Source organism: Phaenicophaeus curvirostris, chromosome 5 (genome assembly GCF_032191515.1).
Source record: "Phaenicophaeus curvirostris isolate KB17595 chromosome 5, BPBGC_Pcur_1.0, whole genome shotgun sequence".
In the NCBI taxonomy this organism is placed as follows: Eukaryota; Metazoa; Chordata; class Aves; order Cuculiformes; family Cuculidae; genus Phaenicophaeus; species Phaenicophaeus curvirostris.
Window position 1 is genome coordinate 57,810,355 of NC_091396.1, and position 14,488 is coordinate 57,824,842.

The following is a 14,488-nucleotide window of genomic DNA, read 5'->3' on the forward strand; positions in this document are numbered from 1 at the left end:
TCCCGACCTGTTTTTTTTTTCGTTTCTTTTGTTTTCCCTACAAATGTATGAGGTGGAGGGAAGAAATCTCATGTAAGGAGTATGTGTTTGTTTCACTATATAATTTAGGATCTTTCAGTACTACCTCTCTCTTTGTTCTGTGCTCATAAATTAAATTACTGCCATTTGGAAATATACCTATATATTTGTTGGGAAAAGCAGCACCTCAGACCATCTGGTGATTGGGAAAGAACTACCTGGGCTGCCGTGTGCTGCAATTTTATAACCTTTGAGGAAGGCACCTGGACTGGAAATGTGTAATTTTGTTTATATCTGCAGCCAGCTAAGCACCAGGCCGTCAGCCTGATGTTTGATCTCCCTTCTTCCCCTGCGTTATGTGAAATAGTCAAACCCTTGCAGCCTTGAAGGATTTGTCAGTGGAGCCATGTGGGGCATGGAAGCAAAGCTGGATGAGTTTGGGATTTTCAGGTTGTAGTGTACTATTGGGTGTTGGCAAAACTTCAAAAATATTCTTCAGTTAATAGTGATCAATGTCTAAAACTGCAGAAATGAGTGGGTGGGTTTTGATCTAGCTCATATGTAGGAACTTGCTGGAATAGAAGAGCAAACTGTGAGCACAGCAAAACCCCTGGGGGTTTGGCCTTTGCAGAAAGACTGAAATCTGAACCTAGGTGAGAACACAAGGAAGCTTTTTGGGAGACTGGGTTAAGAGACAGACTGAGGTGTCTCACTTGAATACTTATGTGGCTAGGGAGGGAAATTCCCCAGCCCCTCAGATGGTCACTAAAATAGCTCCCTGTGCATTTGGGACCAGGTTTTCAGTAGCTGTTCTTAGTTGTATGTGAGGGGCTTTGTGATGCAGCTTTGGAAGAGCATACCTGTGAGTGTGTTCTCTGGAATCGTAATTACATTTTCAGAATTGGCTGGTGAGCCAGGCAACTTGAGAGAGCAGCAATGCCTTGTACAAGTGACTGCTCTTGTGGAGGTGGATGCCAGCTCAAGCCACCAGGCAGTGCGTTCCTCCTTAGGGTATGTCTGCACAGGACATCACTGCAGCACGGAGACAGCCGTGAGCAAGCACCGGTACCACAGCCGTGCTCACTAGCACCTGCCATGCCTGCTGTCCCCAGCTCCTGTGTGAACCTACCCTGGCTGCCTCCAGCACACCAGCAGCTTCTGCTGGGCTTTCTCTGCACAGGCCTGCCTTGCGCTGGCACTGTAACACACCTGCGCCTGCCCAAGTTCCTCATCCTAGGCTGTAAGGTTTGATGTGAGAAAATAAGTGTGGGTTTTGGTTTTTGGTTTTTTTTTAAGTAAAAACAAGTCTTTGATTAGGTCATCTTGTTTTCTCCATTTCTGGGCATCACCGCAAATGGTGCAATTAACTTGATTTGTGTACAGTAAAAAAATTCTAAATGGTGAAAATGTATTTGATTTAATGTCTGATTAAAATTTCAGTGAGGCCAAACTGGCCAGGTGTGTCAGGGCAACTTTCAATATGGCCCCAATTTCATACCTGTTATTATTCTGTAACTGATAACCTTTTTTTCTTTTCCAGGGAAGGATGAAATGCAAGGCTTTCACTGAAAAAAACCCAAAACAAACCCAAACACTTTTATGCTTGTTTTTGAGGGAGTTCATCTTGTGCATGTTTGTTTTGCGAAATGTTAATGATTTGTACGAAATTCATGTTTTAGCTACTTGGTGTAATTCTAAGTCTTTGTTTCTGTCTTGGTTTGCCTGAAGTTAAAATGCTCAATGTCCTATGTTCTTTAAAAGCTAACTTGTGTAATCAATACCGTGTATCTTGCCTTTATCCAAGTGGACATTTTGCCTCAGTACACTACCAACAATCTTTTCTTACAATATGTGGTTCCCGGTATCTTTACAATTCAGGATTTCTTGCCTTAAAACAAAGCCAAACCCCTTCCCCTAGCTCCTAAAGATACACCCTGGGAATAAAACTAAGGATAGCTGTTGGATTTGCTGTTGCATCCATGCATTTATTTTAGCATGCTATTTGTAGAAAAAGAGAGCCTCACAAGCTAATATAGTATTGTTTGCTTTTGTCTTCTAGTGAGGATGAAATGGAGGAAGCAAATGGAAATAACCCTATTGATATTGAAGTTGAACAAAATAAGGAGAGCAAAAAGGAGGTATAATTCTTCTCTTACTGCTGTACAAATGGAAGTGTTTACTAGCTCCTTCATGTAGAAGCTGACAGTATCTTAATTTGCTTTATTTGTGCTTTGTATAGTTGTCATACAAGGTAAGAAAAATTGTCTTCAGAATTATTCTCAGATCAAGACGAGTATAGACAAATAATTATTTATTATACATGGAGCTGAGAAAATTGAAGACTTTACCTTCCCATGATAATGTATTTTGTCAATGTTTGTAGTCTCTTTGATTCTAGTTTGGCTGTGTTAGCTTGAACCACCTTCAGTGATGGTTTAAGTCAATTGTGTGGAGACAGTGTAGAAGCACTGCTGGCCCCAGTATGTCCTTTACTTTGAAGTCCTTAGCAATAGTTCTGAGGATTTTGATGGCACCAGGGTTGCAACTACAGTGGTGAACGGTAGAGGGGAAAGCTTTCTTGTGGCCAGTTCACTTTGTCTGGCAGAGGGGCGTCCACTTAAAAATGCAGTACTTGAGCCTCACTTCAAATACTTCATTTTAAGTGGGCATACGCTGCTAGATGAAAATGGAGCCACACAAATACACCAATTTTGAAAGCCTACTCTGTGATGTGTAAGGGAAGTGTATGCTTGATTTTCATGTGTATAACCTGCTGGTTATCTGTTACTAAATTAAAAATCCCTTGCTGTTCAGCAGCAGCAGCGCGCGTGTGTGTGTGTGTGCGTGCTACAGGAAGATGTTTACCTGAAGGACTTCTCAAAGAAGCTCCTTTGCCTGATTTCTCGTAGCCTGATTTCTCTCCCACAGTCATTCTCCTTCAGTTTTTAAGGGGTAGAAATAGGAAAAACCCACTAAACTTATGTACAAATGATTGCACACAGGCAAAACCAAGGGCTGCTTTGTCAGTCATTATCAGTGACATTACTTCCTCTAATAAATTACTTTGAATGGGCCTAACTGAGAAATAACAGTATTCCAGTCCATTCTTCACCTATGCCAGGATGCTCTCTAGACTCTCCAGAGAAGCCTTGCTGTTGCTTCCACTAAAGGAACTGGCATCCTTGATGACTTCCTAGGAGCAGAGTGGATGTGAAACCACTTGTGTTCACCCTTACAAGAAGCTGAGTTCTTAAAAGCCTTGGCAGCACCTAAACTGGAAGGGTTTTTATTTGGCCAAGTTGCAGGTGTATACTGCAGCTCTCCAGTGGGTCTAGTAAGTAATTAACATTGTCATCTCATTTCCCATTATTTGAATAATTTTTTTTAACTTTAGATTTCTCCATGAGCTCATTTAAAGTTTGCATCTGTAAGAGAGCTCCCTTAAATCCCCTTTGCTTTCTTCCCTACCACATTTGCATGCTCTGAGCTTGCTACAGAAGAGGGAAAAGTAGTTCTTTGCAAACTTGGCTGCTTCTCTTTTAAGGTCAAACCAGAGCAGATGGCTGACAGCTGCCATCGAGACATTTTTGTAGCAAGTCTTGTTTGGGAGGGGGCAGTCTGCCCTCCCTGTCACACTTAACACAGGCCGTATCACACTAACCAATCTGAAAGAAATTACCAAATCTTCTGGAGCACGTGAATCTGGCTGTGTATGAAATGATGGGCAGCCTTGTGGGGGCTCTTCTGGACAGGAAGCAAAATGAAGCCAACAACCTGCATAGCCTGTTCAGAGTTAATATGATTTTGCAGTGTCTGAGTCTTTAGCTGATTGAAAATGCCTTGGAAGAGAGCAGGTATCCGGAAGGGAGATATGTTCTCGCTGGATCATTACATTTCTTCTGGTGATGTGGTCAAACATGAAGTGGTGGTGATCTGCCACTAGCCCAGGACTCTTACTGTAAAGAACCTTCTTGTCCCAACCCCACAGAGATGGTTTTTCCAGCTCTGAGACGTGTTGGTTACTGTATGACTTGCCAAATAATACTGGGATTTCTCAGAGCATCTGAAATCTCTTTCTCCGTTTCCTCTTTTTGAGGGTCATTGGAGGGGGAATCTTTCAGTACTTTCAAGGTTAGTACAACTATTCAGGTTTCCTCAGACAGTGACTCCGTAATAGTGAGGGTGTGAACTAGAGTTGCTTTCTCCACATCTTCCCTGTTCCTGGAAATGCCTCCCATTTCATCCTCTGCCTTTATATGACTTGAGATAGCTTGGTCCTGTCTTTTTACACCATGAAATCCGAGGAAGGGAACCTTGTTCATATTAAGGGGCTTGTAAATCTGAAATGTGCTGGATATCAGTAGCAAAAATAAAACAGAGAAGCACTACTAAATTGCTGCATTTTAATTCTTTCTGGTTTTCATGAATTGATTCAATTCTATGGTGAGATGTGTGTGGCCAGGAAAGCTAGAGTTTCCAAGATAGGGTAGACATTGAAATTTTTAGAGCTTGTGCAATATCACTGGGGCCTACAGATATTTAGAGCTGTCGGAAACCATTCTGCTGAAGCTCTGGCTTGTTGTCCATAATATAAAAGAGCTTCATGTTCTTTGAACTGTGTAAAACAATCATTTGAAGCTGCTTTCGTTTTTCCTTAGTATTGAAGCTTCTTGGATGTTTGCACTGCAGGCATTGCATGTTGGTCAACATACAGCCTGAACCTATTGCGAGGCATTACTGCATGATCCTGTGAAATTCTGTATGTAGGTTAAATATGAATAAATCTGAAATGTCTATCCATGTTGAATAATTTACCTGGCTCAGTTATCAAAGTGCTCACTTCTGAAGTGGAGCGCAGAGCTTACTTAACTTGTTCATAGATAAACCAGACTGGTTTCTCATGTTCCTTGCTACCTTCTGCAAAAAGAAATAGGGTATCCATCCTGCAACAGCAGCAGTTCTCTTGCTCCTAGGCTTGTCTTGGGCATCGTCTCTCAGTCTTTTGCCCTAAAGGAGGAAAGAAAAAAGTTGAGAACAGGCGGTTGTCCCCACTTACCATGTGGCTCTGGCCTGTGGAAATGCTGCAAGCTTTTATCTGCTGGCAGTTATGCTGGGGTCCCCCAGTCTTCAAGAGGCAGAGCCTCATGCTTATGTGGGGCTTTGTGTTCAGCCTTGTATGGGTTTGAGTGTGAGCATTTTGATGCTCACTAAGGAGCAGGTGCCACAAACTGTGTAGAAACTACATGTAAATGCAAACTAGGAGGGAAACAGCACTAAGTGAAGGCACTGTGTTTAAAGCTGACAGTGATCAAATACAGCATTTCAGATGTGTGGCCTCACCTCTCTGCTTTTTCTCTCCCTGCTACTCTTGAGCGTTCTTGGCCAGGCTCCAGCCACTGAGTAATAAATCTTGGGTACGAGTTGCTTGTTGAAAATAACTTCTGGAAGAAATGGGTTTGGTGTTAGAGAACCGGATATGCTCTTGAAGGATCTGTAGTATAATGTCCTAGCTAACCTATATGTTAGAGGTGTGCACCTAATTCTTTGCTTTAGACAGAAGGCATGAAAATAATTAGTGGTGTGTGAAATACTCCTTTTTCCAAAAGAGACTTAAATTTTTTTTTATGGGAAAAAAATGCATCAGTTTAATGGAACAGTAGATACATCACTGCTGTGCAAGAAAACTTGGCTCCCAAGCATCTGTGAAACGATCTAGCAATTACTTTGTAAGTCATCTCACTCCTTTATCCTTAACCTTTAAATAAATTTGGGTTATTCCTTTGCCTATTCAACATGTGGAAATACAAGTCTCTGTAAATGCTTCTTAGTTGTGTTCTTCCCCTGTCTCTAAACTCCACTTTGTTTCCTTTTGGTGGTCAGTTAAACTGATGTGTTGAGGCCTGGTGATGAAAACAAGAAGAGAAGTTTTGAAGTGTCTGAAAATAACCAGAATGTTTGACTGCTGGAGAATTGGGTGTCTGTCTCCCAAAATGAGAATGGGCAAAGATGGCAACCAGTATCTCTGTAAATGTTGAAAGCTGCCTAGAAGAAAGGAGAGATTTGTATAAGGCTATGTTTGTATGATATACCACTTAAAGTTAAAAATATTTTCTAGTTTGCAAGCTACTTTTTCCATTGTCCAGCTTTTGAGGATGGCTAAAAGTCACGGAATTGTAGAATGGTTTGAATTGGAAGAGACTTCTAAAGATCACCTAACTTTGTAAAATTACTGCTGTTTGCAGGTGCCGCCTACTGAAACTGTTCCTCAGGTGAAGAAGGAGAAGCACAGTACACAGGCCAAGAACAGAGCAAAGAGGAAACCTCCTAAAGGAATGTTCCTTTCCCAAGAAGATGTGGAAGCAGTTTCCGCCAATGCGACAGCTGCTACCACTGTACTCAGACAACTGGACATGGAACTAGTCTCAATCAAACGGCAGGTATGGATGGGACAGTACAAGAATAACTGCTAGTTTTGGTGGTAGCATCTGTCACAGTCTGCAAAGTTTGCAGGAATTTGTAGCTTGACAGTGATGATGTGGCTTAATTGACAAGCTGCTAGACTTGTGCTGTAAATCAATGCAGCCCTGTGTTTTAATTATCTTAAGTTTTAGATCAGGTGAAGCAAGGAAAAGTTCATAGCACTGACTTTAGGGAACATCTGTTGGCGCTTAGTGTGTCTTGCAGTTCAGCGTTCCTTATGTTTTAACTATGAACTTTCCTCAGATGACATGGTTTCAGTAGTATCCGATTTCCATCTGCAGCAGTCAGTTTCCTTTGCCTTTTCCTTCGATACTTTTGGAACAAGCAGATACGTGTGTTCTATTCTTTCTTAAACAGGCATCATACAAACTTTCCAGCATACCTTTTGCTTCCCTGATGGATTTGCCTTTTTAACAGATGTTTTTTAAAAATCCGTTAGTCAAGACAGATTTACTACCTGAGTCTGTTTCCTAGATCTGAACATTTTCACTGTTTTTAAAGCAGATATCTGGCTCAAGCTCTTTATTAAACTTAATAGAATTGGTATGTTGGCCTGAAGCCTTTTTCTTGGCACTCTGGGAGAAGCAGAGCTCTCTAGTAGACTTTGATTCATTGCTCGCCTTTTTTCTTGTGCTGGGCTTTGTACAGACCTGGAAGTTGGGGTGGTTCTTGCTCCAAATAACTTGCAGACAGGATAAAGTAAATCAAATGGGATCTACTGATATGCCAGCTGCTCCTACATTCGTTTGTTCCAATATAACAAGCATACTTTTTGGAACAAGGACATTGTGAGGAAGACTGAAATGCTTAGCTTGTGGGGTTCCTGCTGGGGCTTCTGGAAGACAGTTTGTTCAAAGATGTTTTATTTATTTATTTTATTTTTAAGCCATGCTAAAGGGATGAAACTTTCTTTTCAGATTCAGAATATCAAACAGACAAACAGCGCACTCAAGGAAAAACTTGAAGGTGGTATAGAACAATACAGACTTCCAGAGGTAGCGTTATTTTTTTACTCTTGTTTATTGTGGAGATGAATGCTAATCTGTGTTTAGAGACTAGGGCTATTTGTGTTGCCAGTAAACTAGGACCAACGTCCTATTAGTTATCTGTGACTCGACCATTACCATCTCCACTGTTGTTGCATAATAGAAATGGGAGGTGGGAGATGAAAAGAAATTTAAGAGTGATGTTTACACATCAAAGTGGTTTCTAACAGAAGTACAGGTATCCCAGAATCTACTGTGTTTTCTCAGTGTTGTATCCATATGCCCTTCTGAGAGAGGTAGTTGCTTTTCTCTAAATACTGAGAAATGTGGGAGAGATGTTAATGACCCTTGGCACTTGGTGCTTTTGCTGTTTTCCTCCCAGCTCTGGCACCTTGTGCTGGAAATAATTTGACCAAGATTACACAGGGTGTCTGTGATTAAAAACAAGTAGGTGCTTTGGAAGACTATGGCTCTTGGTTATCTACTTAGACCATCCCTATCTTTTTGTATTACTGCGACTTACAGCCACAGCATATGTAACAGTTAACTGAATGGATGCCACATGCAGTTCTTTATGTTGAAAACATTGTTGCTGCATGATATATTTTTACTAGCAGTTAATTTCTTGTGGTTTTGTGAGGTTTTTATGAGCTCAGATACAACTGAAAGTTGCTGCTTATGTAAATGAAGTTGCCTAATTTTTTTTGATGTCTAGGTTGTTCAGAAATTTAATGCACGTTGGACCACAGATGAGCAGCTTCTTGCTGTGCAAGGTATGGCAGTACAAGTCTATTTCAAGTAGTGATAATCAACACTGTGGCATGTCAGAGCTGTATTTCCCTTCAGTGGCTAATGAAGGATTTGTGGCATTGTTGTATATTAATGCCCAAAGAGCAGAATTGAACAAGGAAGCAGAATCCTCCCTCCCCCTCCCTGGGTACTATAAACTGTATCATAGGAATGTTTGCAGATAATCTCTGCTTGTCCAGGCTTTCAGAAACTGAAACAACTGTAGGCACTGCTTTGCTCTTTGCCTGCATAACTTCTCATGTAGGCAGATTTATACAGATCTTCTAGATTTGGCTCTGCATACCTATAGTATGCCTCTGTTTTCTTCTCTTCTTCAGCGCTAGTCTTTGCTGTGTCTCTTGCCCAGTTCAGACTTTTTTTTTTTTCTGGATTAATCTGAGGAAGGCTTGAAACCTTGACAGAAGTTCAGCTGTTGATCCTTTTCCTGTAACTTCAGCCTGATTTGTGGTAACAACTCATTGCTTTTGTTTTTCTTTTTGTTGCTGTTAGCAATCAGGAAATACGGCCGAGACTTTCAGGCAATCTCTGATGTGATTGGAAACAAATCTGTGGTGCAAGTGAAAAACTTTTTTGTAAATTATCGACGTCGTTTCAACATAGATGAAGTTCTACAGGAGTGGGAGGCAGAGCACGGCAAAGAGGAGACAAATGGAACCAATAGCCAGAAACCTGTAAAATCACCTGATAATTCCACTAAAATGTCCGAAGAGGAAGATGAGGTAAATCCAATTTAAAAGTCAAATAAAATTCCCAAGCTGAGCTCAGTTCAGATAGCTCTGTGTGTATATGTATGTACTCTTTGCAAAAGCCATTTCTGACAATCTTCAATCTGAGCATATTTCACTTCCTCTGGATTTACAGATTCCAGTACTGATTTTGGGAATTGGGAATTCCAGACATGTATGAAAGTGGAAAGAGATCACATAATTTGCAGCCCTCTGACAGTATCAGTATCTCATCAGCACATGGACATTTTAATTCCTTTTGCTGCTGAAACCCTATACATCTTTATCTCACTTGGATGTTTTCCCTGCACTCAGTTCTCCAAGCTGTTCTAGGTTTGGCTTTGTGGGACTGTACAGTCTTCTGAGGCAAAGCTTGCTCTTCCATTTTTGACACTGGAGTGGTTTCACTCGGGGGAAGGGAAGAAAGCTATAAACAAGGCGATTGTGTGAAACCATTCTCTCTGGAACTAACCTAGAGACAAAGTTTCTTTGATTTTACAGCATTTTCTGTGAAGACAGAAATTCTAGAAACGGCCTCTCCTTGATGGAGCTTCACGGAGTTAACGCTTCTCCAAAGACAATGTGTGTTTAAAGTTAACTTAAGAGACTGTAGAATTTATTAAAGTATGGGTTAGGTACGAAAGTTTAAGATTGACAGTCTTGCAAAAGAAAACCTCACTACAGGTTTGCATGTTAAAAATGTCTGATCTAGGACTCCCTTTGGCCTAATTTTATAAGACAGCTTGGCACAAAAGCCCTGTCTTCTAAATGCAAGCACAGTCAACAGCATAAGGTGAATTTTGGTCTCACATGGACTAAAGACTTCTGAGCGTGCTGTATTTTTGTTGCCCTGATTATGGTTGACTCATTTGTATGTTCCCGATCAGAGAGTGGAACTGTATTGCTTCACAAATCCTAATAATATATTATTCAAAGATGCTTATATTTGGGGACTAGATCCAAAAGTATGACAGATGAATAAAACCAGACTCAAAAAAAAAAAAAGTACCTTCTCTGAAAGGTGTGAGTGAAATCATCCTGTTCTTCCTGAATTGAGAGCTGGAACAAAGAAGTAATGGTACTTAGCCACCCATTTGAAAGACAGGTAGTTTTTGTCACTGCCTTTTCCTGTGACCAGGAGAGTCATATCTGTTGGCACTGCAAAGCTTTTCTCCTCCAAGATTCTTCTTGGCATCAAATACACTCTTGCTTCTGGAAGTTATGGTCAAAAAAAGGGGAGTCTCGCTTGATAGGAAGAAAATGGTTGCAGCAGGAACTGAAATGTGCTGATCTGGACCAGCGTATGGGTACTGGAGCAGTGAGGATCCCACACAGGTTAGCAGAGCAGGAAGAGGAGTGAGAGTGGAAGTGTGACAGCACGGTTGGGGGAAATGACTAATGGAGTAGCAGTTGTGATCCCCAGGCTAGTGATGGATCTCCAGCCCCAGACTAAGGCTGGAGCTGAGCAAGTGCCGAGTGGTGGAAGGGGGACCAAAAGAATAGGCTGATGGGAATAGTTGCACACCCTAGAGAGAAGGTAGCTATTGCAAGAGTCAAGTGGTTCTCTGTGCCCTGCAGTACAGTAAGGGATGAGGACAGAGCCTGCCTGTACCAGGCTGACAGAGGCAGGAGTCGGGCAGGGTGGCAGTGAGCTGCCAGCTGTGACATACTGTGTATGCCTTACGCTAGCACCATGTGGCTTGTAGTTCTTCATGAAGTCTTGGCTGGGAGGAGGAGGGTGCTGGGAGGAGGAGGGTGCTGGCAGCATGGAGAGGATTTTAACTACCAAGCCTGCAGCTTTTTATAAAAACACTCAAGGAAGGGACACAGTGGTGGACATATAACGGTCACCATGCTCTCTGAGCACATCAGACATTGCCTCTCGGGCTGGTTGTAATTGTGGTGTTCCAGCCTTCAGGGGTAACAAAAGCACAGTGTTGACTGGATGCCTCTTTGAGCAGTTCTGGGGGCAAAGTGAAATGTCACTGGATTATCACATAAGTGCTATGTGGAATAGGGAAGGGGTGGTTCTGGTCCCTCCTGAGCTGTGCAGTACTGTATGGCTGATGCCTCCTCTTGAGAGCACTTGCACAGGCTGGTCACATCAGGTGGACTGTCAGCAGTAGCCAGAAGAAGACTTTGCATTTGAAGTCCATCAGGTGCTTTCTCCCCTGCCTGCCTTGTCTGCCTAGTAAAAGCTTCGTCAGCCTCTGACTGCTCTGGGCTTTTCCCTGACTGTTTTTTCATAACAGTGGCCACAGTTGCTTTTTTGTTGGTTTTTTTTTTTCTTTTTTTTGAAGGGGGAGGTGAGAGTGCAACCTCAACTCTAGTCTTAATTCTTGTATGTTTACACTCCCAACAAAAATCCCTGTGTGACTCAGAATAGAGGAAGCAGCTGCGATTCCTCCTGTGTGCCAGAGTTGTCCGTTTTTCAGTACCGTGGAACTGGAGATGTAAGAAAGCTTATGTGTATTAATTTTTAAACTAAACGTCTCCTTTTTCTCCCCCCTCCCCTCCCCTCCAGGCTACTTCTGTTCTTGATGTCAGATATGCATCTGCTTCGTGAGAAGGTGCTGTAGCCTAGAACAATTTGTGTTGACTACTGTGTTATCCAGGATATCAGGTATTAGCAAACCTCAGACAGCCATCTGCACCATATCTGTGGACAAGCAGCTATTACCAAAAAAAGGCAAACGCTTCCAGTCCTGTGCTACATCTGCCTTAATCTCCCCTCATTCCTCCATACTGCCTCCACTTTCTTTCAAAAGCACCCAGGTAGCTCAGCTCTCCATTTCATCAACGTCCTGCTTAAGCGTTGGGATTTCTAGAACCAGTAACACCTGTCTGTAAATTTTGACCAACCTGCAAAACAAGGAGCTCCTTAGCAGCCCCACAGTAACTACACAGTAGGAGTTCTTATAATACTTGGTCCGTAGGGTATAAGTGCGTATTGCTGCATGGCCTTGTGGTCTCCGCTTCCTGTGTATTCTTACGACGACACTATTATTAGCGAGCTTTCTATAAAGGAGAGGCCCGTGCACATGCCAGTAGTGTCAGGTTTGTTCTGAAATGACAGGGCACGTTAACAAACAATCTTGAATAATGCAAAGTGGTAGGAAATGTTATTTCTACGGTTCGGTCAGTCCAAGGTTGTAAACGTAACTCATCGTGCTTCTGGTTTGTGCAGTTCTTCCCACTTTATTTGTGTTTTCTTGCTTCATAGAAAGCTCCCTAATTGATTATTTTATTCCTGTATATTTTAATGGCTTTTATTTAGTGCAAAAGGGAATACATAACCTGAAGCTGTTCGATACGCTATTTAACCCCTGGCATTCAGCATTTGCATTGTAACTTGTTAAATGAGCGCTATACAACTTTCTTTTTCCTGATCCTCTGCGGGATTAAGTCAAAACAACTTTCTGTGGTGCCTCTCCTCTTGGAATATGTGCCTTTTTACATTTGGCTACCATAGGTCACTTTCTGTCCCAGTGTTTCATTCCTCTTCAGAGCGCTGTTTGCCAAAGACATCAAACTACTTCTCCCACTGGAAGTCTGGACAAGGGTGAGAGCACAAAATTCAACCTTCAGGTAGTTTTTGAGCTCTCGGAAGTTTAATGGAGAACAACTGGGTTAATTTTGTTGGCCATCTTAACCCTTCTGAAGCACACATCGCTTTCATGTTCTGAACCAAAATATGCAATTTAAAATCTAAGAGGTGCTTTTCCAAATACTTGGTGCATGCAGCTTTCAAATCCCCAGGCCTCTGCTTGGATGACCTGTGCTATGGCCTGTCTAGCTGGCTGAAACTGGAGCTGTTCTTTAAAGTCCTGTATGAGGACTTTGGACCTTGAACAAGGTCATTGCTGACTGCCGAGCAGACAGTGTTGAGAGGAGCCAGAAGCAGCAGTATTACTTCTTGTCCAGTGGAAAGCTGCAAAATAACACTAGTCACAAAGCGTTCACAAAATGGTTAATTTCATGATGTTAGAAGGAACCACCAGGTGTCTTTGCCTCTCTTCCTCTACGAGAGAGTTGAAGCCAGGATGGCACACAGCTATGTACAGCACCAGCCTCCTACCACAACCTGAAATGAGTTACTCCACGTCCTGGCCTGCTGAGGTGCTGAAGCTCAGTCTGGTCCCAAACTTGGTGCTGATGTTTGAGCTGCCTGGCTGTGCCGTGTTGTGTGTTGTGATGGCTCTGCTCTCTGTACCCAGATGAGGTAGGCTAATGCCAGCTGGCTAACAGAGCCAGCGGTGCCTGCACTGTAGACACAACCCAAGGAAGGGCAGGGGAGGTAGCCACAAATACCACTGAGGTGGTCGCCTTGGGCCTTGTGCAAGTTAAGTAATTCAACATCAGAAATCGAGCAACAACATGCAGACGATGAAGCAGACAGGGGCAAGCTAGAGTGTGGAGCCTGTTTCAGCCACTTTGCAGCTGTTTCTGAGCAGTAGCTGGTTCATTCTGTTAGCTCCAGAGAGATCCTGTGAGGTGATGGGAGGATGGAAGGGAGCTATTCCATCCTCTTTGTTGGAAATCTGTAATCCCAAGTTTGTGACAGCATCTCTACAGCTGCTGTTGTGAACTGGCAGCTCTGATGATGACCCTGCAGACGTGCCCTCAGACTCGGGCCGGTTGGAGTTGGGAGTCTTTTGTGGGAAAGAACACTAGTTGTTAGCCAGTGTGAATTAGAATTAAAGACGGTCGGTTAGCACTGTGAATTCAGCTGACAGTTCTGGTGTTCAACAACGCCGCTCTTAAGAAATTCTCTAGTATTAAGTCTCCTGCTGGTACCAATGCATGAGACAGGTCCTCGCCGATGTGGGAGGGTTGTGTCAGCTTCCATCCTAGCTGGTGAAATTCATCAGGAGAGGCTTCTGCTGGCGAGTTGAGTTACCTCTGAGGAATTTTAATCGGTTTTTGCCCTCAAATCTGTCCATGTTACGATCAGAAAAGTTGTGTTTTGGCTTCATCCCCAAGGGGTGGGGGGAAACATATAATTCATGATACTTGGGAATAAAAAAGTTGTTTAATTACTTTTTAATTGACTGCTATCTTATTGTAATTGATACATACAATATAATAGCACTGTATTTTAAACGTTTAGTTTTTTACATTCTCTTTAACTATCTTTTTAAATGCGATTAAAATCATTTTAGCTTTTGAAAGTTTAAATGGTTTGGTCTTGTTTGGGTGAAGACCCTGTTTTTCTTTTTGAAATGGATCAAGCATTAGATACATCAACTGGTTGCATTCTGATTAGAAGGGTCCACAAAGATAACTGCATAAGATAGAATATTCACTTAAATTTTGTTTCTTAAACTATCAATGTGAATGTCATAATTATATATATTTTGTGGAAAATGGGAAATTATTTCTCCTAAGTATAAGTTATTGTGCAAAATATGGTATCGTTAAATAAAATGATAGTTTAAGTTTTAGTTTTAGAAATCTTAAAGATATAAA

The 14,488-nt window shown here is 42.1% G+C and overlaps 1 protein-coding gene across 2 annotated transcripts in view; it reads left to right on the plus strand.

Annotated features, from left to right (window-relative positions):
* The window catches only part of RCOR1 (REST corepressor 1), an 85,939-nt gene extending 71,777 nt beyond the window's left edge, over nucleotides 1–14,162 (plus strand). Inside the window, exons 7-12 of one of the 2 annotated variants that reach the window (XM_069858859.1) lie at nucleotides 2,078–2,156; nucleotides 6,261–6,455; nucleotides 7,416–7,493; nucleotides 8,200–8,257; nucleotides 8,784–9,013; nucleotides 11,544–14,162. In XM_069858859.1, coding sequence (XP_069714960.1) covers nucleotides 2,078–2,156; nucleotides 6,261–6,455; nucleotides 7,416–7,493; nucleotides 8,200–8,257; nucleotides 8,784–9,013; nucleotides 11,544–11,585 — 682 coding nt within the window. In that variant the 3' untranslated portion in view covers nucleotides 11,586–14,162. Of the gene's footprint in view, nucleotides 1–2,077; nucleotides 2,157–6,260; nucleotides 6,456–7,415; nucleotides 7,494–8,199; nucleotides 8,258–8,783; nucleotides 9,014–9,155; nucleotides 10,741–11,543 lie in introns of those variants that run through there. The other variant, XM_069858858.1, reaches the window with a different exon arrangement.
* Nucleotides 14,163–14,488: the final 326 nt, after the last annotated feature.